A 25035-nucleotide genomic window follows, 5' to 3' on the forward strand; every position below is an offset into this window, starting at 1 on the left:
AACCCGAATTTGATACCTCCTTTCCCGTCAAAGGTCTTCGTCGCCGTTACGCCGATCCGAAAGCAACGCAATTTGCTCCTGTAACCATATTTCCGCTCTAGCCATCTGCTCGTCTTCATCAAGCATCCTTCTCTTGCTCCCAGCGCCGATTTGCGAGGGTGCAATAGCGTAGGTAGTATGCTCATTTTGTCTGAATTCGGCGTGTAGCACCGACGACGGATTGTGCAGATAATGAGAGTAGCACGTATATGGGGAAATGGATCGCTTTTCCCTCTCATCGGTCTGGACGTTAAAGTTGTTGTTGAATAGACCAGTCGAAAAGTCTTTCATAAATGAGTCGTGGATTGGTAGGTCTAATATTCGTGTAGTTCGTCCAACCGTGATGGTCATGACACCGAACGGCGGCAGTATGTCAGCTGGTGAAGCAGTAGCCGCGGCATTATGCGTCCGCGCTGCTGAGGTGACGAGAGGGTTTGGCCTGAGGCTCCCAGGATCCACGTCCATGCCGTCTGTGGCCATCATGGCCCGACCAACATTTGCGGTAGTCGGCCTTTCGCCGCGATGGTGAACTTCAATGTTGTCGTCAGGAGGATCACCACCGGCCATTTGACTATTGCTATTCCACAGATAGCCAAAGAACGCCTTGAAAACAGACTGTCGGAGAAACCCCGCCGTCACTCGAACCGAGGCTTGACTTTGCCGCAGCGTCTCTGCGGACAAAGCGAATCGATCTGCCTCGACAGTGTTCGAGTACGGCTTCCCACATCTTTTGGCAACTTCTATTTCTTCGGCTAAGTCTTCTGGAAATTCGCACACTCTAGGGGAAGGTAGCTCCCCTGTTGCAAATGACGTGTCGTCTGTGACGGGTGCTTGGAAACCTCTCGCTCTCACTAGTGTAAAGAAATGGCCCCATATTTCCTGCTTGGGAAGAAAGGACGATCCGGAGCTTCGCCGATCAAGTATATCCTCGGGATCAGCGTCTGTCGGCCATTTAAGGCGTTGGTGATCGGTCATTTCAAATCCATACTGGAAGCTGAAGCGCCAAAATTCGAGCAGGTCGGATCCTAACCATTCCTGTCTCAGCGCCATCGAGACGGGAACCGGAGTGTCATACTTCCCATACACACCCAGGTCAATGGTAATCTTATCCCCTCGCGGCTGGACGAACAGTCTCTTCATGACACTTTGAGCCACCTCAAGATAGAGCCGATCTTTGAAAAATGTTTTCAAGGTTGGAATTGGATAATCGATCTCTTTCAAACGCGCCCATATGTCCTGCCGAGCCTCTTCCGAGAAGTTCGGGAAAAGCCGGCCCTCCTCCAACTCGACCTGCAAGGATTGCAAATCTTTACGGGAGATTTTAGGGACGCGAGATTGAAGCAGCTCGACCGTAACTCCGTCAATCAGCAATAAAAGCTCTTCCCTTCCTCCAACCAGTCTCGAAAAAGTGAAGAAGATCAATTCCCAGTAGCATGCTACTGGCTAGATTTGCAATCAAGTTAGCTGAGATGGAACTGGCTTTGTGGTTCAGAGTAAATTTACCTCGTCGCAATGCATGGCTGTCAGTTTATGAAGTAGCCCAATCCGCATCCCTCCCCAGAGACCCGGAATAATGAGCAAAGAATTTAGCTTTTGGTGTAAGGTCTCGTGTTTGAAAAATTGCTTTAAATACTTTCCTTTCTTGCTTCCCGCGAGGGCCTCCAGTACAGCCCACCAGTTATTCGCAGCGAGCGGATCCCTGGGCGTATCAAGGTAGCCTTCGTACCGGTTAATCCGCTCGTAGATCAGTCCATCAGGTGGGCGATTGTCGTTTGGATACCGCTCCTTCAGCGATTGGATGAATTTGTGACGAATAGACTCCGCTTCATTTCTTTGGTCGTCTGGCGACACTATAAACTTATCAACGACGATCTCTGAGAGCTGAAACTGAGCAAACGCACCTTCCTCATTATCTGTTAGATAGACATCTACGATCCACCACTGATTGTCGTGGTCAAGGAAATTCCTTGCAGCTGTTATGAGGTTCTCGTGGTCGTATGCGCACAACCTATAGTCCAGCTCCATATCCAAGCTAGGAATGATTCCACCGCCAGATCGGGGCCGCACGCGATCTTGCCAATGAGCCCTGGGGACTATCACCGGCACGTGGTTGTCCCTCATCAAGCGTTGACAGCCTTGCATCTTCATCATTTGTGTCAATCGACGGATATTCTGCCGGCCGTCCATCCGTCTTCTGAACCCACTCTCGAAGACGAGGTGAGAGATGTGCACTCTGGCAGATAGCTCGAAATGACTTTCTCGATAGTCATATAATTTCCGCTCCCAATGTTCAACTTCTGACTGCCTAGAAAATGACATGACGGGGTCTAGTACAAGTCACCTGTGATTTACAGGTGAGGAGGTGTATGGAATAACGAGAAAGACAACTTAGATGTCGAGGGTCACTCCGTGCAGTAGTATTTATACCACCTTAATTATTGAATCTATCTGAGAATAATTGTGGGCCGAAGATCTAACTCGCCAGCCTGATCACTTGTAATTGCATGCCCTCATATTCCGGCGGTTAATGCTGTCAATTATCTGCCTGCCCTCACAACACCTATGTATTATGGATCCCCATTCACTGGTAGTTTACCTGACATATTTATCTACTACTGCCCATAGAATGAGGCGGAAAATTGCGCCGGCCTCAGTTAAATTTGCAGAACACTGCCCACACGGGTTAAGTTGACCATATCTGGAAAGTTTATATATATGCTTCCCTGAATTGCGATACAGCATAGTTCTCAATTGTTCTCTCGATCTCAAAGTCTATTATTCGGTCAAGATACAATCCTTTATCTTCTCCCTTCTGAAGCCATGAAGCTTTCCACCAAGAGCAGATTGGATTCGCTAGTTTCAACCACAGCATTGTCATTTACCGTCGCCGTTCTAGTCTGTCTATCTCTTGTCTTTGTCGGATGTTCGTCGTCTTCCTCGCCGAAGGGTCTACATTTTCTAAAAGTAAGATACGCCCGAAAAACTTCCATGCTAATCAATGCTAAGCAATCGGCAGGTAGACCTGAAAGAATTTCCAAAGCTGCGTGATTTGCAAATTCGGGGCTCATTCAATGTTGATACTGCGCGTATCGAGAGCGGGGGAAGAAATGCCGTCGAAGGCGTGGCATCTAGCATCCATACCAGCGCAAACGAAGCAACCCATGAGGCAACGTCGGCTGCAAGCAGCATGGTTGAAGCCCAGGTACACGAATTCAAGTCACATCTGCCTCAATACTATTTGGTTGGCCTCTGGAGCTACTGTAAAGCCAAGGATGGCTCGGAGATGGTTTGCTCCGACCCCAGCAGCTCTTTTACTTTTGATCTATCCGCCGTGCTTGATTCCACACCCATAAATCTCAGCAACATACTTCCAGATATTGACCTAAGCTTGGTTTCCGGCTACCGACGGTTTTCCCAGAGTGTGATCTGTTTGTATATTGCTGGGTTTGTGGTAACCACATTATCCGGAGTTTTGGCTTGTCGCAAAGTTTTCTTTTCAAAAGGCAGCAGACCCCTTGCCATATTTTGCACGGTATGTGATACTTGGACAAATATCGAAGAGACATGCTGATAAATTAAGCTTTCCTCGATGCTGATTACGACTGCCACAATTGTGGTCACGGTGATGTATGGGGTTTTTGCATCCAAGGTCAAAGACACCCTGCAGCCTTACGGCGTTGAAGTTACCCTTGGAGCTAAGATGTTTACCACAGCATGGTTGGCAGTGTTCTTTTCTATTGGTGGTTCAACCATATGGTTGGTCCATCTTTTCTGCTGTTGCATCTAATTGCCAAGCCCGTAGATGGTCATTCGGCTGGGAGTGTGGGAAATGATATATAGGGACGGTGGCAGATGGTGGGCTAAACATTGCTCGCCTTTATGGTGCACATCCTGTGGTAATCGGAACTTCTTGATAGCTGCGTCTGATTCATGAGAGCTTTGTGTTGGTGGGCTCCTACATGGTGTATGAGCTTTTGGAGAGAAATACTGTGGTACACAAAGTACATTATGATTTTCACGCGGCTATATAGAATTACAGAAATTCCGCCTTTGAAAATATCACTATAGTAGAGTGGCCAGTCGTGCTCGTCCATCTTCCCAGGCGACGATGCCAGGCTAGTAGTTCCACCATCATCTTGTACCCTGCAATGAGGCTTGTGGATCGGTGTACATTCTCCTGATGGGCTCGAAGACAACGCGCGCTGAGTGTGATTCATTCACTGAGCAGAACTCCTCGCATTCCGCTTGGGCTTCGCATGCTCTTTCAACCATATTACAGATTGTGTTCTGAAAATTTCGGAGAAGTTGATGGACAGAGTTGGTCGAGCGCTCGGTGCCGGATTTGTAAAGTCTTTGTAGTTCGGTGAACGTATGTTCTGTGAGCTCTTGGAGTAGCTTGAAGAGGGAATAGCAATCGCAATAATAAGCATTATGAGCTTGCTGTTGACCGATCTGGCGTACAATATGTACAATATCTTTCATGGTGCTATCATGGAAGAGAGGAGGAATCACAAACGACTCTCAGGTCCTGCATTTGCATAATGAGACACCAATTACATAGTCAGGGAGGTCTGTCGGTCGGTCGGTTAGATTGAATATCGATGAGGCAAAAAGGAGTTTCTGGCAACTCAACATAAACGTGGTCACTTCTGAGGCGCCGGCCGTTGAGGTGGGTGGTCATTACAGATATGATGGTTCCTCACCGTTCTGGTGATCAACACCGTACCCATCATTATTCCAACACTTATGTTTTTGCAATACCTGACCCACGGTCAAGGAGTAAAGACTGAGCTCCACTCTCGTCTATAAAGCCAAATGCTCGCCCGAGGGGTGCTGCCTCAAGAGGGCCGGTGCTTACTCCAACTTTACACAATGGACACTCTCGATTACCAAAACCTGCGCAGCTGCGCCATCGGTGCCATCATAGGCACGCTTGGATTCTCCTACTTTGTCATTTATCTACTGATGTTCTTGATCTTCCATTTCCCCTCATCTCAACAGTCAATCCCATACGCTCTAGCAGTGATGGCGTTTGGTGGAGGAAGCGCCATATGGTATTTGTGTGTTGTCTTTCAGAATTGCTTCAGTGCATTCCAGAAGGAGAAAATGACGAAAGAGCAAGATTCCGTGTGGTTTGGTGGTTTATTCCTGGTCTGGACCGCAGCTCTTCCCACGATCGCTTTTCTCTTCCCAGCCCAACCATTGCTACAACTTGGGTGTGCATCGGCTTTCACAATGATCGCGGTTGGAAGCCTCTCGGACGGCTATCTCAAGGACATGGACATGGGGGCATTTTCCGCCCAATTGTCTCTTCAATTTGCCTCAGTGGTCCTGTTGGCCTTGGTACCGTCCATTCACGCATTGGCCGAGCCGCTCCACGCTCCCTCTCCACTGGCCACTGCATTCGGCAGACTAGTGCTTCTCAACCTCTGCGGTTATGCTCTGTACGCTTTGCGCCCTCTTGAGAGAATTGGAATGGTCCAGTTCTGGCAGCCCAGTCTCCACGGCATGTACTTGATCTTGACATACAGCCTCGTAGAGTATTCCAAAGCGGTGTTGCAGGTAGCAATTCCTTACATGTCTTGATATCGAGTGTGTGGAATTATGGCAATAGTGGACTACAAAGGCTCGCACGCATGAAACGTCATGTCCTGTTGTCCATCGTTCGGTTTATTCCCGGTCTACTGTCTAGATGAGCCGTTAACATTCAAGTGCGTGACTTATTCACCATATGAAATGTCTGCGTCGCGGTGATCCAGATGCTGTTTTCGATTTCATTATTATCTCTTATATATGTCATTAACTTTTGTTTCTTAGTTGGGAAAGTCTGCGTGTATTTTTTAGAGGAGCAAGGAGAAACGTGATCAATTTGAAAAGTCCCACATTCTGAGCGGATTGACTTTGAAATAGCAGAAGTATTTCTGTCACATCTATCGACGTTTATTTGCACATCGCATGCTGTAGATTACAGGAACCAATTTACGATACCCTGTATAACCTGTTGTCTGGAACCTTCTGACACGAGTGAGAAAAGGGAAACACAATCTATATATCATTGCCGATTTGGTAACTTCACGCTGTTGGAACAACTACTCATCGGCCAACACAATATATACGCACTTCAGACCGCCAGTGAAGATTATAAGCGATAACCCATGAATAGAGCATATTTCGCTTACTTTGATGGTTTAGTGATGTAGCTATCCATTTGTCTCCGTTACATAGAGTACCGACGAATCCCAAGATACTATCATGACGGTGAACGGATATTGTAACCCCGGTCTCCACATTTGCTGATCCCAGCACCCTTTGGAAAGGAGATACGTATTGATTTTTGCCGATGGTAAAACATCATCAAATAATGGGCCTTGAGCAAAGGTTAGTTACGGTTTCGGCCGAAGGAGTAATCACGATAAGCTAATGAGTCCGTCAGGGCAGACAATCATGGACTGCTGAAACTGACACGGAGAATCCGCGGTGCATGAAAACTGCCCCTGGGATGCACTCATTCAAGACACCGTGTACTCTATGGCTAATTCCAGCCATTTTAAAGGTGAATGCTGTTTTATCAAAACATTGTGTGACTTCCAGGCATATTGTAGCGAGCACACACTTTACTTTTTCTACGGGTCCGGAGGCTGAGCCCTGAGAGAATCGCAGTGCTCTCCTGAAATTGAGTTTGGCATTTATAAATGTATGCACCACCTTACTGCATATCCTCGATGTCTATGTGAAAGCAGGATGTTGCAACTGCGATTGGCCCTCCTAAATGTGGTCTGGTACACGATGCAAGTTAGATCAGAAACAAACCCTTTCAATGTGGAGTCTATTCTCGGGTCAGCACAAAAGAAGAGCAAAAATTTTGCCCCGAAGCCTCAACTGAGGGTCCCCAATTCGTCTTCAGTGCCATAAGATTGAGGGCAGCTCCTTTCTATACGCAGGAAATATAGTATGCTATCCGCCAAGAAAATTTCAGAATCAAATGAAGACATCCTGGGAATTTATACACTATTACCCGGCCAATATGTCTCTTTTTCGGTATATAAATCTCAAGGCCTCGTTCAAACAAGAACATTAGCTGGCAGTCAAGTATGGCCATGGTTTCACAAAACACCATCAGGTCCGTCTTAGTGACTATTCTTCTACTCCTCAACTTTGGGAGACTATTTCTTTTGTATCGTATCCAGCCACACTGGCGTTGGTATAAAGTCGATTTAGCGCTGTGTGCCTTGTCTTGTAGTTCCTTTGCTATTCTTGCTGGGTTGTTCTGGAGCAACAGGTTTCCAGCATGGAGTCAAGTACTCTTTTGGATTACACCAATATTCCCACCACTACAAGCGGTAAGTTGACAGCACACCGAACTCGGTCACATACAGTGTTTTCGTTCTGAGCTAACAATGCTGCAGTACATTCGCATAATCTTCCAGCAGCGCGAAAACCCACTCACACCTCGATTACTACGTTTCATATGCCCTTCTTTCTCTGTGGCTTCAACTTTGGCGAAAATAGCAGTCTCCCTAGTTGGAACCTTCCTTCTGAAATCTGCTCATCTGGGTAGCCTCTATATTCTCTTCGCGGACTACCTTTGTGTAGTTGCATGGTATTGGTGGTTGTTTCAACAGTCAACTGCCGGTCGAGCTAAGCTGCGGTGTATCTCGTGTCATCTCTCTGCAATGGCACTTCTTTTGCTTGTAATTGCCGTCATTGGTACGTTGGGGAGATCGTGGATGGTTGCATTGGAGGTAATTGCAGATTCCCACGTTATGCCGTTATACCAATAATGCTGACACTCAACAGGTCGAACTGGTCATCATCGCCATCTGGGCGTCGTCCTTGCAGTCAATCCCGTGAGCCAAATAGGTGGATCCTTGGTTATCTCCAACTAGCTTGTGGTATGTGGACGGGTGGCTCAGACAAGACCATTGAAACCAGGAGTTTGTTAATCGTGCTGTCTCTAAAAGATAAAATATTCACAAGAATCACGCAACGGATCGTTTTTCAAGTCTAAATTAGGTATAGAAAAATAAAACATGACGCCCCATGAACTCTGCCTACACCGTAAACTGCGTTCTCCTTGCTTCAGTGCATGTAGAGTAGCATGATCTCTCTCAGAACAATTTGGTAATACACAGCAATCATGAAAGCATGGGTATACTGGCAATCTTGCGTATATCAATCGATAGGAGGCCTAGCTGAGCAATCCCCTACATAGAGTCCATGTTTACGGGCTACCTCATCACGCACTGCATTATCATACTCATTGTCTTGCAAGTCAATTTCATCTATTCAACGATATATGAACGAAATTAGTAATTGCGGCATGCCGACCCCTGGGGCTTCATTTTGCCCTATCCTTGTCCGATATAACAACGTCTATGGGGCTTGGGACGAAGTCGCCGCATCCAATCCAATCGAATTGCCTCTCGCTCCGAAATCGCTCGCTTCCGGCGCGGGCTTTCTTTGGCACCCTTCCTTTGGGGTCTGCCAGGCTGTCCTTCTAGGAACGTAACGTGCGAGCCATGAAATCGATGATGAATCCTCATTTCAAGGACCTTCTTGGCTCGCTGCGAAGGTGGGCTCGATGAGTCAGTGCGAATGTTACGACCGGCATGGCGAGTGATCATCTTTGATGGCAGAAGCTTTGAGGAGTCACACAGTAATGGCGTCAGATCGTGGGCGCTGGCTAGTCTTTGGCGGCGGGGCCAGTGAGCTGTTGGAGTCATCGCAATTTTAACAGATAGGTGGCACAAATGACATGGAGTCGACCCAACCTTGCTCAATATATATCTTCCAATGTTTGCTGTGTCTTTGGGAATGTTGTTAGCGAGCCCGACAGTCTGCTCAGTGGCATCAGTTTTCGACCCTCCATTAAGTCACTATGGGTTCCGCCGGCACCTTGGGAGGCAGAAATCTTTGGCAGCGTGAAGAGGCCCCAACCAAATTAATCCCAGCGTTTGCCGACCAAAACTTAATGATTGAGGATGTATTTGAACAGAAATTGAGGTTACTTTTTCCTGTGTTTTATTCAGTAGTCCAGTTTAGTTGATGAGGTCTCAATAAAAGTTATACTCGACTTTCAACCAAGCCTCAACTAATCCAAGTTTCAGCTGAAACTTTATTTATCCAATATGAATGGGATACTAGTGGGGCCCCACCCACGGATACCATTTTCGACCTAGGAAAGAACGAATCATCGATCTTACATTGAGCCGGTCTTTGGCGCAAGGCTCAGTTTCGAATCATATCTTAAATACCGGCCTCACCATTTCCTTGATATTCTTTGAGTGCTAAGGTACCCTACGATGCCTAAACGTAGCAACGAGAAGCGCTTCAAACAGAATCAGCAATGTCGAGTAGCCCTAGCGGCAAATATATGTATTTGTGGTCCTCTTCTGACAATAACTCAGCTAATACTCCTAGATGACCGACTTCGCATCGTAGTCGCTCCTGAAAAAGTCCGTCTTCAACGGCGACCTGAAGATGGATACGCTTGGTCCGTCACGAGCGCAAATGCTGGTTTGCTCAAATCTAGCTTAAGTAGCGGCAACATTCATCTATACCGGAAAATTTGCAATGAGATCGGTCATTCAATCGAGGCTGTTTCCCCGCACACGTTGGGACACTCGCAGACAAATACGAGCTGTATTCCAAAGGAGGTGAGCATTACTAGACATCCTTATCAATATAGCATTGCTGACAGAGCCTGGAGGCGGAGAGTTTTGGTGACGGAATGGATGGTTCTTTCACAGCAGAGATCTCCAAGCTTAAGGCTGCTAATAGCAGTATAGAAATCGAGTTGGAACGCACGCGTGCCCGACTGAATGACCGTCTTGACGAAAGTCACACGGTCCGGGCTGAGGCCAATGAACTCCGCCACGATACGCAAATTCTTCAGTCGCCAATAAGAAACTGCATGAGGAGCTAACAGAGGCGAGAGCGGGCATTGCTGGAGCAAGGCGGATCTTGAACTCATTGCAAACGGAGGGAATTGAGATCTCACTTGGCACCCGCGATATCCAATCATCAGCCAATGGCATCCATGGGGTAGCGAGCGAGGTCTTGGATTGACGGGAGCACGCGACAGAGATCCCATATGCGCTAACAGCCTACTGAGTACCCTAGTTGTCATGCGTCAAAGGCAACAGTGAATGTATACCTCCAATAATACGCCTTACAATTTGGTACCAACTTCATCTAGATTCAAATCAACACCGGCCTCGTGATGTATAGTATCCATAGACTGTGAACGTGGGCTACCAGGGAAGTGAACTATAGGAGTCTCGAGTTGGATGCTTGATAGCAGAACTCTCAACTGTTTAAGGCCGAGGCCCATGCCGTAGCTTAAACTGACAATTATAACATGCTCAGGTACCTGCTATGACTGTCGCTTGATTGGTAGCACTGGAGATTCCTATCCCTCAAGCATGTCTATGTTATGGTGGACACTAGATGGATACCCTTACTACTGCGTCTTGGCCGCAAGAAATGCCTTTCCCCCGTAACAAGGGCACAAGTATCAATGATGCTGGACAAACAAAATTCAGAACAAAACTCAAGTAACGGCTTGTTGAGGAATCCAGACGTATGGGGACAGGAAACTGAAAATTGTTAATTCGGAAAAACAAGGCTGCTATCTTCTTAGGCAGGACCAATGGAGAGTCGGTGGGAGTCAGTGGGAGTCGGCAAACTCCACAAAGCATTTGAAAGATGACATTGTAGTCTTAGTACTAAACTTTGGATGGGATGTGACCGATTGGTCCTTTCTATCATGAGACAGGGTTGTATGCAACAACGTACATATTTGTGCGGACCTGTTGCTCGCACCTCCATAATCGAGCGGTAGGTATTTTGTGCGTTCGCGCTAATGCCCAGTGCTCAGTTTTCTTAGGATTATGATCCTTGTTTTGGCATACCTCCTGGGCAGGAGCAAGAGCGGCTTCATTCGGGTTCAAGTCCTGCGCTTGGGCCTCCGCATACTCCTATATAATTCAGCTTCTCGAAACTCGCTGCTTGTATTTCTTTCAAGCTTTCTACGTCTCGGTTTTTCTTGAGCCGTTGTTCATCTCACGATCGAACACACCTAGCATGGCAAAGGATCACAAGGCTTTCCGGGAACAGGCGGACCATTGCAGCGAAGTACAGCTGCGTGCTGCGCCTTCGTGTTATTCCCTTCGGTCTACCCAATCTAGATCCAAAGATGATCGGAACCCTCTCAAACCGGCGACTGGGTTGCACAAGCATACGGTACCCAATCTCTACCTTCCACCATATTCTCTGGTTTTGCCATGGCCAACACTGCCCTGGAGGCATACCTTGATGTACTCCGTACTGACTATGCTAGGCCTCCATCACAAAAAAACGAAAGCTTAGGCCGAAACATGATGAAGCGACCCATAGGAAATGTCTTGAGCTGATGAGCATCATTGAGGAAGAGATTCAAAAAGCACAGGAGGAGAGAGAAGAGGAACGACGCAAGAATTACCAGTTGCTGGAACAACTTGAAGCCGAGAAAACCGAAGAAACTTCGAAATTGCAGCTGGCTATAGCAGCAAGAGATGCGGCATTAGCTGACAGTCAGCGGGTCGGGCGCAAGATCTGTGAGTTGCAGCAGCAGCTGGAGTCCACAAATGCCGCTCTGCAGGATCAGGTGCCGTGGAATGATATTCAGCTGGTTTTGGATCAGGCACACGGGGACATGGTATCAACGACCACTCGATTTTGGGACACGATTGATGCCCTCCAGAACAGACGACTGGCATCCTATTTGCCAGGTTCCGGGGTGATTCACGCGGACTGGGCCGAACAAAGCGGCCCGGCTACTCAGGGCCACGATGTCCTCCTCAGCCTCGTTGCGCCCAAGGACCATGTCAAGAGCTTGGGCGTCCTCATGGACGCGAAACTCAAGTACAAGGAACATATTGCGAGGGCAGCATCCAAGGGCCTGGAGGCCGCGATAGAGCTTCGGCGACTTCGGGGTTTATCCCCAGCGACAGCGCGGCAGCTATTTACATCGACGGTGGCACCGGTCGTGGACTTCGCATCCAATTTCTGGATGCACGCGTGCAAGGATAAGGCCATGGGGCCGATCAACCGCGTCCAAAGGGTAGGAGCGCAGGCGATTGTAGGAACATTCCTCACAGTTGCGACCAGTGTAACAGAGGCGGAGGCCCACCTTGCCACTGTTCAACACCGTTTCTGGAGACGAGCCGTGAAGATGTGGACGGACATACATACCCTACCAGAAACCAACCCTCTCCGCAGGAATACAGCACGGATCAAGAAATTCAGAAGATACCATCGTTCGCCGTTGTATCAAGTAGCAGACGCGCTGAAGAACATTGAGATGGAAACACTGGAAACCATCAATCCGTCCACATTGGCACCATGGGAAGCACGCGCACAGGCTGGCGTTGAAGCAACTCCGCAGTCGCCGACCGTACCAGGCGGGTTAATGCAGATAGCAACCAGCAGTTCGGCACGGAACGAGCTGGTCGGATTTGGGGTGGCGATCGAGAGGCAGCCACCTCGGTACCGAAAACTGAAACTGAAGACCCTTTCCGTCACATTGGGTGCAAGAGCAGAGCAAAATCCGTTCTCTGCGGAGCTAGCAGCGATGGCACATGCATTGAACATGGTAATTGGACTGAAAGATTACAGGATTACGCTGCTCACGAGCAACAAAGCGGCGGCTCTGACACTAAGGAATCCTCGACAACAGTCAGGCCAGGAATTCGTCTGCGAACTGTACAAGTTGATGAGAAAGCTACGGAGAAATGGAAACCAGATCAATATCCGGTGGATCTCAACGAGCGAAGACAATAAACTGCGGGGTCTGGCTAAAGAACAGGCCAGAGCCGCGACACAAGAAGATGCTCTCCCGCAAGAACGCGTCCCGAGAATGAAGTCAACAACACTGAATATCGCAAGGTCCCAAGCAGTCCCCAGCAATGACCTGCCAGTGAACGTAGGGAGACACGCAAAACGAGTTGATGCAGCAACTCCCAGGCAAACACACCCGGCAGCTGTATGATCGATTATCTTGGAAAGAAGCGAGCGTGCTGGCTCAACTCCGAACCGGCATGGCAAGACTCAATGGAGACCAGTGTGCGTGTGGACAACCGAGAGAGACCGTGGAGCACTTCCTATTTCGATGTCAAAAATGGACGGCGCACCGGACGGAACTACTACAATGTACCAACACCCACCGAGGAAATATATCCTTCTTCCTAGGAGAAAAGTCGCCTTCCGATGATCAGAAGTGGACGCCGAACTTAGAGGCGGTACGGGCCTCAATACGATTCGCCATCGCCACGGGCCGACTCGAGGCCACCTAACCATGCCGACGGACATAAATCACCCCCTTTCGCCGATCTAACCCACCAACCACCTCGTGTTACAGATGGTAGACGCGCTTCAACTGCCAAAAATAGGATGTTGAACACTTGGAGAAGCGCCTTCAAGCCAGCCTACTAACAAAATTACTAACCCACGAGGATCCGCTGCGGCACGGACATCTGAGATGACATATATTGCAAGGCTTTATGTATGGGCTCTGAGGAGACACAGTACTGTATATATTATGACATGTATAGTAGATCAGAGATAGTTGCCCTTCGGCTTAGCCGCCGGGCGTTAATACATTGTGTGTGTGTGTGTGTGCGTATCTAAACAAGTCCTTTCATATCATCCCTAATGGCACCAAATCCTCATGATTGAAACGCGAGTCAAACCTTAGCTTGATGGGAGACATACTTAGATTCCAACAAGAGCCATGAGGCCAAGGAGAGTTGATCCAAAAAGTTCAATTGTAAGCTTAGTTGACCTGTCTGCTGAGTTTGGAGTCGACGACGCAACATTCGGGCTAGTAGAACTACCTGTGGCAGACGCAGTTCCGCCCATAGATGTGGCTGACATAGTTCCACTGGCCGAGGCCGTACTGGGAGAAGTCATGCTGGCCGAGGTGTTGGATGTTGCGGAAGAAGAGACAATAGCGTCATACGTGGTTGAGGTAAAAGAGCACTTGCGAGCAAGATCATTGGCGTCTAATGATTTAGCACATCTGTAATTTCTCCTCACTAGGTGAACATACCGTTGTCCTGTCCGTCTTTGCTGTACTTGTCAAGGCAAGCAGCACAGTTGGGAATGTCTCTCGAGGCGCGGTGGTCATTGCAGATACATCTCCTCTCAGCCGCATCATCGTTATTGGATTTGTCGCAAGTGGAAGTCAGACTGACAACAGGGGCGCAAGCGCTCTTGCATTGGGACGGAATATCACTTGAATCCACATCTTGAGCCACGATAGACGCAGCGATGGCTAGCACGGCTATGATGAAGAACGAGCGCATTGCGATTAACCGGGCACGTTTAAGCTGTGATCAGTTCGCATACTGAAGTTCGAAGGGAAGGAGAGCATTATAAGTAACTGCCGTCGGAGCCCCCGGCCACTTTAACTCTCGGTACCGGAGCGCCACTGCTGATCATGCAAGGCATCGGCATTCCAGACCCCACATTAAACACTCTCGTTCTATCGATAGAGGAGCAGTGCCGCGTGCCCACTGGTTTCCATGCAAACTGAGTTTACAGTAGCTCAGAAATACTCCCTATTGAACATGGTTGTCATAGATGCATGACGCAATAAGAATTCCACCACCTCCAGTTGCTGGAGATCTCCCCGGTCCGAACGTCCCCCGCAGCCAATCATATGTTCGTTCTTATGGATGGTCGAGGAGCGGCGCATCCAGAGAACACTTGAGATCTGGTCTTTTGAACGCGGAGAGTGGAAATGGTCAGACCGTCTCCGCATCAATCCGTTGGATCCATCGCTGCTGGAACGACTGGCGTAAAAGTATTTATGGAAGGATTATTAACTGTACGATAGGAATCTGCACAATCTGAGGCAAGCTCAGTGTTACCGCGCAGCGACTGCTGATGGCAGTAATGCCTTCTTTGTAGTTTCCGAGCATGAAAAGGAGAAGCTTGCGGCAGAAGGCCGAGTTCTAATGGAGAAGGAACTTCTATGGATGGCACCTAGAGTCCTAGACCGGGTAGAAGATGAAAGAGACACGCCTCCTGGATCATGAACAGACCTATGTTGCTTGAAACAAGGGCATACTACAGACAAGATCTATGACATCCCGAGAGAAATCTGATAGAAGTGATACTGGACTGAGGGACTGCTTTTGTGTCTATAATGGACCTATGTAGAGAATCCTGGCAGTGGTAACACGAAAGGACGCTGATAACAGATCATTTTCAGCAAGCTCATGTCAGGAGTGAGGGTCACTTGGAAGGCAGAAAATAAGAGACTTCTTTCGGGAGGGTTCCGCTCATGGGGCAAAACTCTTGAGGAAAAAACCAGTCACAGTACGCCCCACCGAAAAGCACAAGGCGACACAGTAGGTCACACACCATCTGAGCTGGCTCTTAGTACTACTACTCTCCTAGTCCAATCATTCTAGGCCTAGACCAGCGTTGACATAGTCTAGATGCCGGAGAATGCGGATGGTGATTCTCAGCCAGACAGCCACTTCTTCAAGTTGATCTCATTGGTTTATGAACTGTGCTGAAGGAGTGGGTCCCCGCAGCGGCCTTCAACTCGGCGGTGGTCCTTGCCGCACCCTCCTCAGCACCTAATCTCTCTCCTACGTTGTGAAACAGTCTTCGGTGGCAGATTGTTCAGAGCTTGCAGCAGGCCCAGTGATGCGACCATGTCTGAACGACACGTGCTATCTTGACTATTGCACCTCTGCATGCCATGCCTCACGTACACCAAAGCCACATACTCGAGAACACATCGCAAGATTGCCCTTGCATGCATGAAAAACATCACTGTCCCTCTCACTCATCATGAGGCTCGGTTCGTTGGCTTCGAAATGATTAGCAGAGACCGAGTGCGCTTGCTGGGTCATTAAGAATCTGTAAATCCTATCTGCTCTGACACAATTTTAAGACCGATAAGTTTTTCGATGCTACGTCGACTACTCCGATATATACCAATGCCTACATAGCCTGCCATGCTATGTAAGTTTCCATATACTCCCCTCTGCGAGAGAAGAGCAACAAACAGAGCGCGTTTGTGTACTTTCATTCGACATACGGCCGAGCGCTTGGCAAAGATGAGATCTTCCAGAGTCGCCACGATGGATTGCCCGCTGTTATCGTATACCGAAGCAAAAACCCGCTGTGCAGCGGCCGAAGATCTGTAGTGACGTGGGACTAAGGGGCCGAGCCGAGGTGGCCAACCAATCCGGCGCGGGTTAAAGAGAAAAAAAAATAAAAAAGGATGGCGATAGCATTGCGTAGCTCGGCTTCTAGCTTCGTATTAGTGCCGTAGGTCGTGATTTATTCTAGCCCTCATTCTAGCGACCGCATGGGCCTTGGGCCCCGAAAATCTTCAGTCGGCGGTCTTTTTGGTCAGCCAGGTCTGGAGACCGGGATCCTAGGACCTGGCTGATCTCGGATTATGTGTCACAGGCACAAGATTTCTAGCCCTTAAGTCGATCGTAGATTCGTAACCTCTACAAACATGGAATCTTGGTTGAGAGTCTTCATCGGTCTTTCGGTGATGTATAGATGTTCGGACTCAGGAATACTCAGGCCATGTAATAGCTGACTTCAAGGAATGGGATATGTACCTTTAGCTTAATAAAATGAGCCGGAGCGATACAAAACTGGTTTTAGCTCTGTTCCGCCATCCCTGACCGGACCCAAAATATGATTGATTCCAGACTAGGGTCTTCGTTCAGCCAGTAACCAGCCCTTTTGTCAGCTGCGAAAAGTTCCGAAGCAACAAATTGATCTGAAACCTTGCTTAATTCCTGGTTTCTCAAGCTTCTCAGCGACATGAAACGGAGGGACTTGCATCCTCACTCACACTTTGTAGCATCCCGTCAATCACTTGCTGCTGTGCAGTAACCTCACACTGTCCCGAACGACGCGCTAGATTGACACGATTTATCTCCCACCGTTTAGCGGCGGCAACGCGGAGGTAAATTTTGTATGCTTCGTGGCGATGGGCACTCGCGTCGAGGATGATTCTGTACGATTAATTCCGTGTTGATAGCAAGCGAGCAGAAATGAAAATGTTGCTTCGCTTACCGTCTCAGTTGGGACGTTTGAGTGTCATCGTTCCCTCTGTTGTCGGCGGCAGCGGAGGGTTTGTAGCTGGTACGCAACAAGTTCAAGGCAGCCGCACGGTTCTGAATGAGAACCAGATGGCCTTCCAGGAGAGCGCCACTCAAGGGTAAGCTTGAGGTTTGTTCCATTATGTGAAGTTGGAGTGTACGGTAGTCATTCATCAATTCTGTAATTCTCATGGCACGTGCATCGTTAGATGTGGGTGTATATTGATGTCTGGAATGGGTCGATTCGATCAAGTCGTCTTGACCTACCGACGAGGAAGACAGGGGAGCCTGCCTGACCATACCATCAGCCTCTGTTGCATAGTCGAAAACTGAGTTGTCTTTTCCCGATTGCGAAAAAATGGTTCAGCTGCCTCGAGGGAAGTCGGAGTCTATGACCCAATTTTTCTTGCCCTGACTCTGAAAAAGGGCTTCTAGTGTGATGTAATGGGAGGGACGACGTTGCATCAATAATCACGCACCCTGCAGAATCTGAGGTAGGATTCAATAGATAGCTGATGCTAAGTCGATGAAGAGTAGTGGACATAGTGGAAGAATGCTGTAGTGGAAATGATCTGGAAAGTCCAGCTCCGCCCGACATTTGCAAATTCCGATCACATGATGTCTGCGACTTATTAATCATGGGCGGGGTCCCATCATTGGACGTTAAAAGTAGTCATCTGACGTTGGTAGGTTGGGTTGCGCGAGCCTCAAGTAGGAAACTACCGGATCGGTGACACTCCAAATGTTTTGTAGAAGACATTTGCCAGGTAAAGCCTTTGTAAGGCTAGAGAGAGAGAATTACTCCGCGCTGAGCTTCAACGGCATCTTAATCGACATGGTTTCCATTTATCAAATTTGGTCTAATGTTACTCTGAACTAAAGGACAGAAACGCCAACCGATTTGCGTTAGCTCGTTCGCGAATGATCCGAGAATCTACGACTATCCTCAGGAGCTGTAGGTCCTCTGGGAACTATGAGACTGACTCCTGCGAGCGACCAAGAGCGTGCCTAGGAGCCATGCTATGGATCCTAGGGCCGGATATGATCCTAGGAACGTGGGTCTTCTAGATAATAAGTGGGATCTAAAATGCAGGCAATAATTGCGGGCAGCACAATAATTGCTCCCCGAAGTAGTCAACGCTCCCGTGATCGGACGGGTGTGGCTCCAGGATCCAAGGTAGAGAGCCCAGGAACAATCTGTCTCGCTTCCACAATCTGTCACAACAGTTCCCCGAGGACATTGAGCTCCCAGAGGCCGTGAGCATGATCCTAGGAGCGATAACTGTAGCTCCTTAACTCAGCATATCGTAGGTTGATCAGAAAAACAGCCTGATTTTAGACCAGAACAAGACAGGCAAACGCAATTAAGTGCGGCGGCGTTGAAGGATTGAGACTCCGCTCATTTTCGATGGCGTGAAGAGGCCGATTCAATGTGTTTGAGCTCTTGCCATAGTAGAGTGAGGAAACGGAGGCCCTTCAAGAAATGTCATTGTGCAAATCGGGTGGATTGGTTGATCCTGGACTTGTGTTGACCATTGCACACGACGAACTCGATAAACGTTCAGTAAATAGGAAGTCAACAGTTGTTGACGGTAGTGTTAGTCCCTGTCCTTTATGTGCATGCCAAAGGAGAAGAAAGTTCCTAGTGAATGTTTTGCATGCTCGAGGAAATCATATGTTTTAATGATTTAATTGATCATCACCTTAGTAGCAAAGGAAAGATGATGTTTTTACATGTTATTGGCTTATTTGTCCCCACTTGCTTTGATGTTCGTGCATTTCCTAATACCCTGCCACCCCCCAAGTCTACCAGCGATAAATTTTTTCACCCCGCTCTTACAAGATTGTTCTCAGCCGATTTCCAATACTTGACGTCACTCCGCACCCCTCTTTGCCATGTTTCCCCGGCAAGCAGTAAATACCCACTCGGCAGAGAACGGACAGCCAAGGTGCATAAATCTCCGCAGAATCGAGAGTCCGGTTCTATAGTTGATCAGCGTTTCTTTGTGCGCGCCATCTCCTGCTGCCCTTTTTAATTTTCACCGCATTTGACCGAGCGCTTTGATGACTTGCTCAAGCCACCACGCATGACTGTTCCTCTACAATCCTAAGAGCACCGATTGTCTCAAATGCGAGTCGAGTGAAGCCTCTATTCCAAGATCTCAGCATTAGCGGCGAAGCAGCATCAGCGGCGAAGGGTTGTACGTATATGCGGCGGTAGCCAATCGTAGTTCTTAATCCCAGGCTCTTTTCTGTAGAGACAAATCTCGCATGGCCTTCTAGCCTTGCGCCGTGGTAAAATATGGTCAGTAGTGTCTTGATTGGGCCCAGCGTGACTGAGCAAACGTGAAGAGAAACGCTAACCGCCTCTGGCTCGTATGAAGCCTGAGGCTGCAGCCCCAATTTAAAAAGGGGTACCTATGTAGACTGCAGGGGTTCACGCACGCATTACGTGCTTCTTGCCAGACCACCTGCATGATGTGGCATGCACTAAATCGCTGCAAGCACAACGCCTTCGCCGCCTCGCAAACTGTAATCTTATCGATTTGCCGAATCTCAGATACGCGCGCGGCCACCACCATGTGCGTATTTAGTAGGTGAAATCTTATTAGTCGAACACCCCCCTTTGGTGGAAAGTCTTCCAATTTGAACAGTAAAAGCTATAATATGAAGATTATCACAAGGAAATTCAAGATCGTTATTCTACCCGTTCCTAGGGATCACACCACCCGCACGACGACAATGACGCCTGGCTCCATTCCCAAGTCATGCGGAGACACAAGTCCGGGCTAAGCATGTGGACTCTGTCTCAAAGCCAGCATAGTTGTTAGATTAGAATCTCGGATATCGGGAGTAACCAAGAACGACGTCCAAGGGACGGCGATATGCGACCAAGAACTGAAGACTGTCGGCGTGGGCCGTATTGTAAAATGTAGGGGTCCAATCAATGGTATTCAACTCTCTGTATTGCTGTTATCGGCTTTCCTAGCAATTTATAAGGGCCGCCGATTACTAATTTAAATTACAAAAACATATGGGATCAATAGATCCCCCGGTATGCCGGTATGCCAATGCATCTGCTCCGACAAGGGCGCTGCAGTGGTTTTGATCGTCGAGAGCCATAGCTCCCAGTTCGATGAGTCTTTTAGGGTGACGCGAGAGGACGAAGTCGCGGAGAGAGTGTAATCCGACATCGTGAGGGTTCAGTCAACGTTCGCAAGTTGGATTTCCGATGTTGTTGATGCTTCCCAGGGGCCTATCTCCATGCAGCCAATGGCTCAATGTGTGAGATCAACAAGGAGATGTGAAAAAGGGATCAAAATTGAAGCGATTCCGGCTCATAACTGACAGAAATCAGGTGTATGGCGAGCGTACTGGTAAATTCACGATGGTAAGATTCTCTAAATACAACAATGGTCTGTATTTACCAATCTGGTCAGACACAATTAGTAAGCAAAATGTATAGTAAAATATCACTATTTTCAGGGTAAAAAGACAGTACCATCCTGTATCTTGACATTATTTTTGAGATTGCATCAAGTGAAATAGAGCTGTATGTAATAAGATGGTGGACTATCTCAAATGCCAGTGTATCAATTGAGATTCTCGATGTGCTACATATTTGGTATTGTTTGTTTGGTTTGGAATTATAGAACCGGTTTGTCAAGCACCCTACGTCATGATCGATAAAGCCTCCTCGATGTACTGTTTTACTCCGGATTCTACCCGACTATTAATTATCACTTGTGTTTGCTGTGTCTCCTTTGTCGTCCAGTATTACCATGGCAGGCAAAGGGCATGAATTCCAACGCCATGGATCTGTGACTATACAGCGCCGGCTATCGCAGCAGTTCAGAAGGAATGCCTGGCTGGCACCACCGTCAGATGTACGCGCAGCTCTACCAAGGAGGAGTATAAGCTTGAGCAAAGACTAACAGACCTCAGAACATCTACGCAGGGATTTCCGCCTACTTCTCCAACCATCATGTTTCCGTCATTTCCATCTCCATTCGGGACACCACGTACCTGCTCGACTTTATCGAGATATCATTTGACCAAGGGAAAAGACCGTCCGTCGAAGAAGCAACCAATTTTTTCGTCACTCAACTCCGGGCATATGGAGAGAGACACTTGGAGAAGATCATCGGAGCGGCAATGCCCAAGCACGTTGCGGACTGTTGCCCTAGACTATGTTCCCGTTTATGGGGCGAGCTCGACATCATCCCACTAATATTGCCCGATTCCAGCTTGATGGATATGTATGCAACGCGGGCAGAGGTCAAATCGCTTGCATGGGATGTTAAATCGATAGACGAACAGGCTGAAGCCATGTCGCGGAAATGTGTTCGGTGAGTGAGGATCGGCGAGATGTGGACCCAAGATGCTGACTGCATGCGCAGGTTATTTGGACCAGAAAACGTTCCCTTGTTGCAAGTTGGTTTTATGGGCCTCGTGGAGGTGGACACAAATTTCCACGTGCGGCTAGCGAACCTTGAAGATTTCCAGAACACCGTGTCTCCCGACACCTGGGGAGCGGTACAGCATTATGCCTCGGACCTTAAGAAACGGAACGTCAGCATTGCATTCTTTAGTGCGACGCCGCAAGGAGGTGGTGTAGCTTTGATGCGGCACGCCCTTGTGCGGCTTTCTCATTCATTGGACACGGATATCAAATGGTGGGTCTATACGTTACTACGGTGATGCGGAGAAAGACTGACTTAGTGCAGGTACGTGCCGAAACCCAGACCGGGCGTCTTCCGAGTTACCAAGAATAATCACAACATCCTGCAGGGTGTTGCAAGCCCAGATGAACGCTTAAGCCCCGAGGATCAAAAGTTGTTGACGGAATGGATCGAGGAGAATGCAAGACGCTATTGGTCCTGCCCCGGCGGTCCTCTATGTTCACCATCGGACGGGGGAGCAGATGTGATCGTTATAGATGATCCTCAGATGCCAGGATTGATTCCTATCGCCAAGAAAGAAGCTCCAGACCGACCAGTTATCTTCCGGAGTCACATTCAGATACGAAGTGATCTAGTTAACACGCCGGGCACTCCACAGGCAGAAGCATGGGAGTTTCTGTGGAACCAAATCAAACTTGCCGATTGCTTCATCAGTCACCCAGTCAAGGCGTTTGTGCCTCAAGATGTGCCAACAGAGATCTTGGGCTACATGCCGGCCTCGACCGATTGGTAAGTGCCCGATAGATATGCAGAATCTTGCTAATGTGGCGCAGGCTGGATGGCTTGAACAAGGATATGCGCGACTGGGATGTGGCACATTACGGTCGCATATTCAATGCAGCATGCAGGAATGCGGACATGCCGATTATCCAATACCCAGACGGTATGCTTCCTCGGCAATTTGAGAGCATGGGACAAATCACTGATCCACGCATGCAGATCGTTACATTGTGCAGATCGCACGGTTTGACCCAGCTAAAGGGATCTTTGATGTGCTGGACTCGTACGAGAAGTTCTATAACCGACTCGCCCAGAATCGGCCAGATCTCAAACCGCCCAAGCTCTTGATCTGCGGACACGGCTCCGTAGATGATCCAGATGGAGCTGTGATTTACGATCAAGTGATGGATCACATCGAGAACAGGATTGCATACGTCCGTAATTTCATCTGCGTGATGAGACTGAGACCCTCAGATCAGGTTTTGAATGCGGTTCTTTCAAAAGCCGCAATTGCACTGCAACTTTCAGCCCGAGAAGGATTCGAGGTAAAAGTATCCGAGGCGATCCACAAGGGCAAGCCGGTTATTGCCACCCGGGCCGGTGGCATCCCACTTCAAATTGAGAATATGAAAAACGGCTTCTTGGTGGATATCGGCGACACCGATGCAGTAGCGGGACATTTGTACGATTTGTGGGTCGACAAGGCACTCTATGACCGCATGGCGGCGCATGCAATCAGTCACGTCTGCGACGAGGTTAGTACGGTGGGAAATGCGCTGTCTTGGTTGTACCTGTGCTCGAAGCTTTCCAAAGGCGAGCCTGTGCGGCCACACGGACGGTGGATCAATGATATGGCATTTGAAGGAAGTGGTATTACTCCAGAAAATATGTCTCGGCTGAAGCGCGCAGTGGAGGTGGCCAAAATGGGATGACAAGGGGATGGCCATGTCTAATTTCCCATTGAGAGTCATCTCATCCGTTTGTTCCTTCTCCCGAGAATTTATCTATTCCCATTTATATTTGAAATCCAAGCATAGTGATAGGTCACTCCAGGCCGTAGCCAGAGCCCATGCAAACAAGCTTTGAACCAAGGTGTATCATTTGCAAACCACAATCAAAAGCCGCCAGTCTCCTAACATCCCGATATCTTTCTCGTGCCATGCTATGCCACCATCAGCTTCCTCAACTCCATACCCCTTGCCAACCGCACCAAAGATCCAAGCAAGTCTCCCACCAACAAAAAGCCTATTGGGCCTCCTGGGTGAACAACAGTTCGGGCAAAGTCTTCGATCCGTAGATGCGACTACCTATGGTTCTCAACGGCCAACCATATCTTGGAAGGCCGCTAGAGTCCAGTATCCTACAATAATAGTATCCACGGTCGCAACTGTCTTGTACGATCAGAATCAGATCTAAAACATGAAGCAGAGGCCAGTTGGTAGGTAAAGACCTAGCGAACAGTCAACGATCTTTTTTTGTTGCCAGTGAAACCGTACCCTAGGACATAGAGCCAGAATTTTTCCTACCTTACCCATAATCAGCCCCACATTCGTCTCATTCTTGGCATGTCCTCGTTAAGAAGCGAGCCTTTGGTGTATGGGTTAGACCTCGCCAAAATCCGTCCGCTCGAAATACGATTTTGCTGGCTCAACTAAGCATCGTAATGCGATAGACTGTCCTTGCGTAGTCAAAGTCATCGCTTCAGTCAGCGATTGCAAGTCACTCAAACCGACTCTACTGTAGAATGCCCACATCCTAGAACGATCGCGAGAGAAAGTGGATTCGCAACAAAGACAACCAAGTAATTGAGGGCTTTGGCTCAAGAATATCCGATTGGCTCCTACATACGGGAGCCGCCGCAACCTTGTGGTAATCCCGTCGGTAACTACGATTTATATTACCAGCCCATCTCCCGTTTATCAACATCCGCTACTGCACTCAAAGCGGCGATCATGTTTTTTGGGGCGTAGTACCCGGGTTTATGCGATGAAGCATTCTCTGCTGCCTAGAGAACATAGTTGAAGCCCGATCGGGGTCTAGCAAGCGCAAATTGAAACCAAATCTGGTAAAGACATCTCCACCGTCATTTACGACGGGCCTCCGTGAGGTGATGTCATCGCAAGTGGTAATCCATTTCGCTTGTAATCGCAGCAGGCATGCCCCTAAACCATTCCCCCAAAGGTAAACATGACATGAGCGCTGATTAGGGGTAAAAAATTCAGGATAGGTTGTCGGGGATAGTCGAAGAGGTACCACAGCAGGATGGCTTTTGGCGGTGTCGTTACGGATATCAATGCCACCTTCACCAATGATCTGCTTGAACGGTGATACGCCAAATGTTGGCCAGGGAGCGGTGAGAATGACAAATATATACTAGATGTTCAAGGACAGTTGACGTAGGGGACGTAGAGAGCTCGGCCGTTTCCTGGCAAGAGCTGTTTGCACGCCATATGTTAAAAGACGATTTCGGTGAGAAAATGATACACGCGTTCGGCTTGACCGACCTGTAGCTGCAATATGGCAAGGCGTCATGCATCAAGTAGGAAGGTAGGAATTGAGCCGCCAGCAGAACGAGTGTACAGGCAGGTCTCGGACGCAGAGTGAAGCATTTGAATACCAGGAGTCCTGACAGAAAAGGTTATAGCGGCACTAGAATTTAACGAAAATACAAGTTTATGCTTATAGTGCTA

At 48.4% G+C, this 25035-nt stretch overlaps 8 protein-coding genes across 8 annotated transcripts; 5 read left to right on the plus strand and 3 right to left on the minus strand.

The window, feature by feature from the left end:
• Positions 1-4911: 4911 nt before the first annotated feature.
• N7489_004728 (uncharacterized protein) lies at positions 4912-5625 on the plus strand (the record flags this gene model as incomplete). Its single annotated transcript, XM_056710480.1, has 1 exon — positions 4912-5625. The coding sequence occupies one exon, from the start codon at positions 4912-4914 to the stop codon at positions 5623-5625; it is 714 nt and encodes a 237-aa protein (XP_056568901.1).
• A 2087-nt stretch (positions 5626-7712) lies between these two features.
• Positions 7713-7925, plus strand: N7489_004729 (uncharacterized protein; the record flags this gene model as incomplete). The annotated part of the gene is made up of 2 exons (XM_056710481.1): positions 7713-7746; positions 7837-7925. The coding sequence occupies 2 exons, from the start codon at positions 7713-7715 to the stop codon at positions 7923-7925; spliced, it is 123 nt and encodes a 40-aa protein (XP_056568902.1).
• A 462-nt stretch (positions 7926-8387) lies between these two features.
• On the minus strand, positions 8388-8762 carry N7489_004730 (uncharacterized protein; the record flags this gene model as incomplete). Its single annotated transcript, XM_056710482.1, has 1 exon — positions 8388-8762. One exon carries the CDS (start codon positions 8760-8762, stop codon positions 8388-8390), a length of 375 nt encoding a protein of 124 aa, XP_056568903.1.
• Positions 8763-9341: 579 nt separating this feature from the next.
• Positions 9342-9964, plus strand: N7489_004731 (uncharacterized protein; the record flags this gene model as incomplete). The annotated part of the gene is made up of 3 exons (XM_056710483.1): positions 9342-9392; positions 9447-9695; positions 9749-9964. 3 exons carry the CDS (start codon positions 9342-9344, stop codon positions 9962-9964), a joined length of 516 nt encoding a protein of 171 aa, XP_056568904.1.
• Positions 9965-13791: 3827 nt separating this feature from the next.
• Positions 13792-14384, minus strand: N7489_004732 (uncharacterized protein; the record flags this gene model as incomplete). The annotated part of the gene is made up of 2 exons (XM_056710484.1): positions 13792-14081; positions 14129-14384. 2 exons carry the CDS (start codon positions 14382-14384, stop codon positions 13792-13794), a joined length of 546 nt encoding a protein of 181 aa, XP_056568905.1.
• Positions 14385-14756: 372 nt separating this feature from the next.
• N7489_004733 (uncharacterized protein) lies at positions 14757-15119 on the plus strand (the record flags this gene model as incomplete). Its single annotated transcript, XM_056710485.1, has 2 exons — positions 14757-14878; positions 14918-15119. The coding sequence occupies 2 exons, from the start codon at positions 14757-14759 to the stop codon at positions 15117-15119; spliced, it is 324 nt and encodes a 107-aa protein (XP_056568906.1).
• Positions 15120-16715: 1596 nt separating this feature from the next.
• On the minus strand, positions 16716-17471 carry N7489_004734 (uncharacterized protein; the record flags this gene model as incomplete). The annotated part of the gene is made up of 3 exons (XM_056710486.1): positions 16716-16856; positions 16913-17075; positions 17137-17471. Coding segments are annotated over 3 exons (639 nt in total), but the record flags the coding sequence as incomplete, so codon positions are not given.
• Positions 17472-20944: 3473 nt separating this feature from the next.
• N7489_004735 (uncharacterized protein) lies at positions 20945-23277 on the plus strand (the record flags this gene model as incomplete). Its single annotated transcript, XM_056710487.1, has 6 exons — positions 20945-21049; positions 21108-21511; positions 21563-21838; positions 21890-22354; positions 22399-22508; positions 22565-23277. The coding sequence occupies 6 exons, from the start codon at positions 20945-20947 to the stop codon at positions 23275-23277; spliced, it is 2073 nt and encodes a 690-aa protein (XP_056568908.1).
• Positions 23278-25035: the final 1758 nt, after the last annotated feature.

The sequence above is a fragment of the Penicillium chrysogenum genome, assembly GCF_028827035.1.
Source record: "Penicillium chrysogenum strain IBT 35668 chromosome Unknown utg000002l_segment0_segment0, whole genome shotgun sequence".
Lineage (NCBI taxonomy): Eukaryota > Fungi > Ascomycota > Eurotiomycetes > Eurotiales > Aspergillaceae > Penicillium > Penicillium chrysogenum.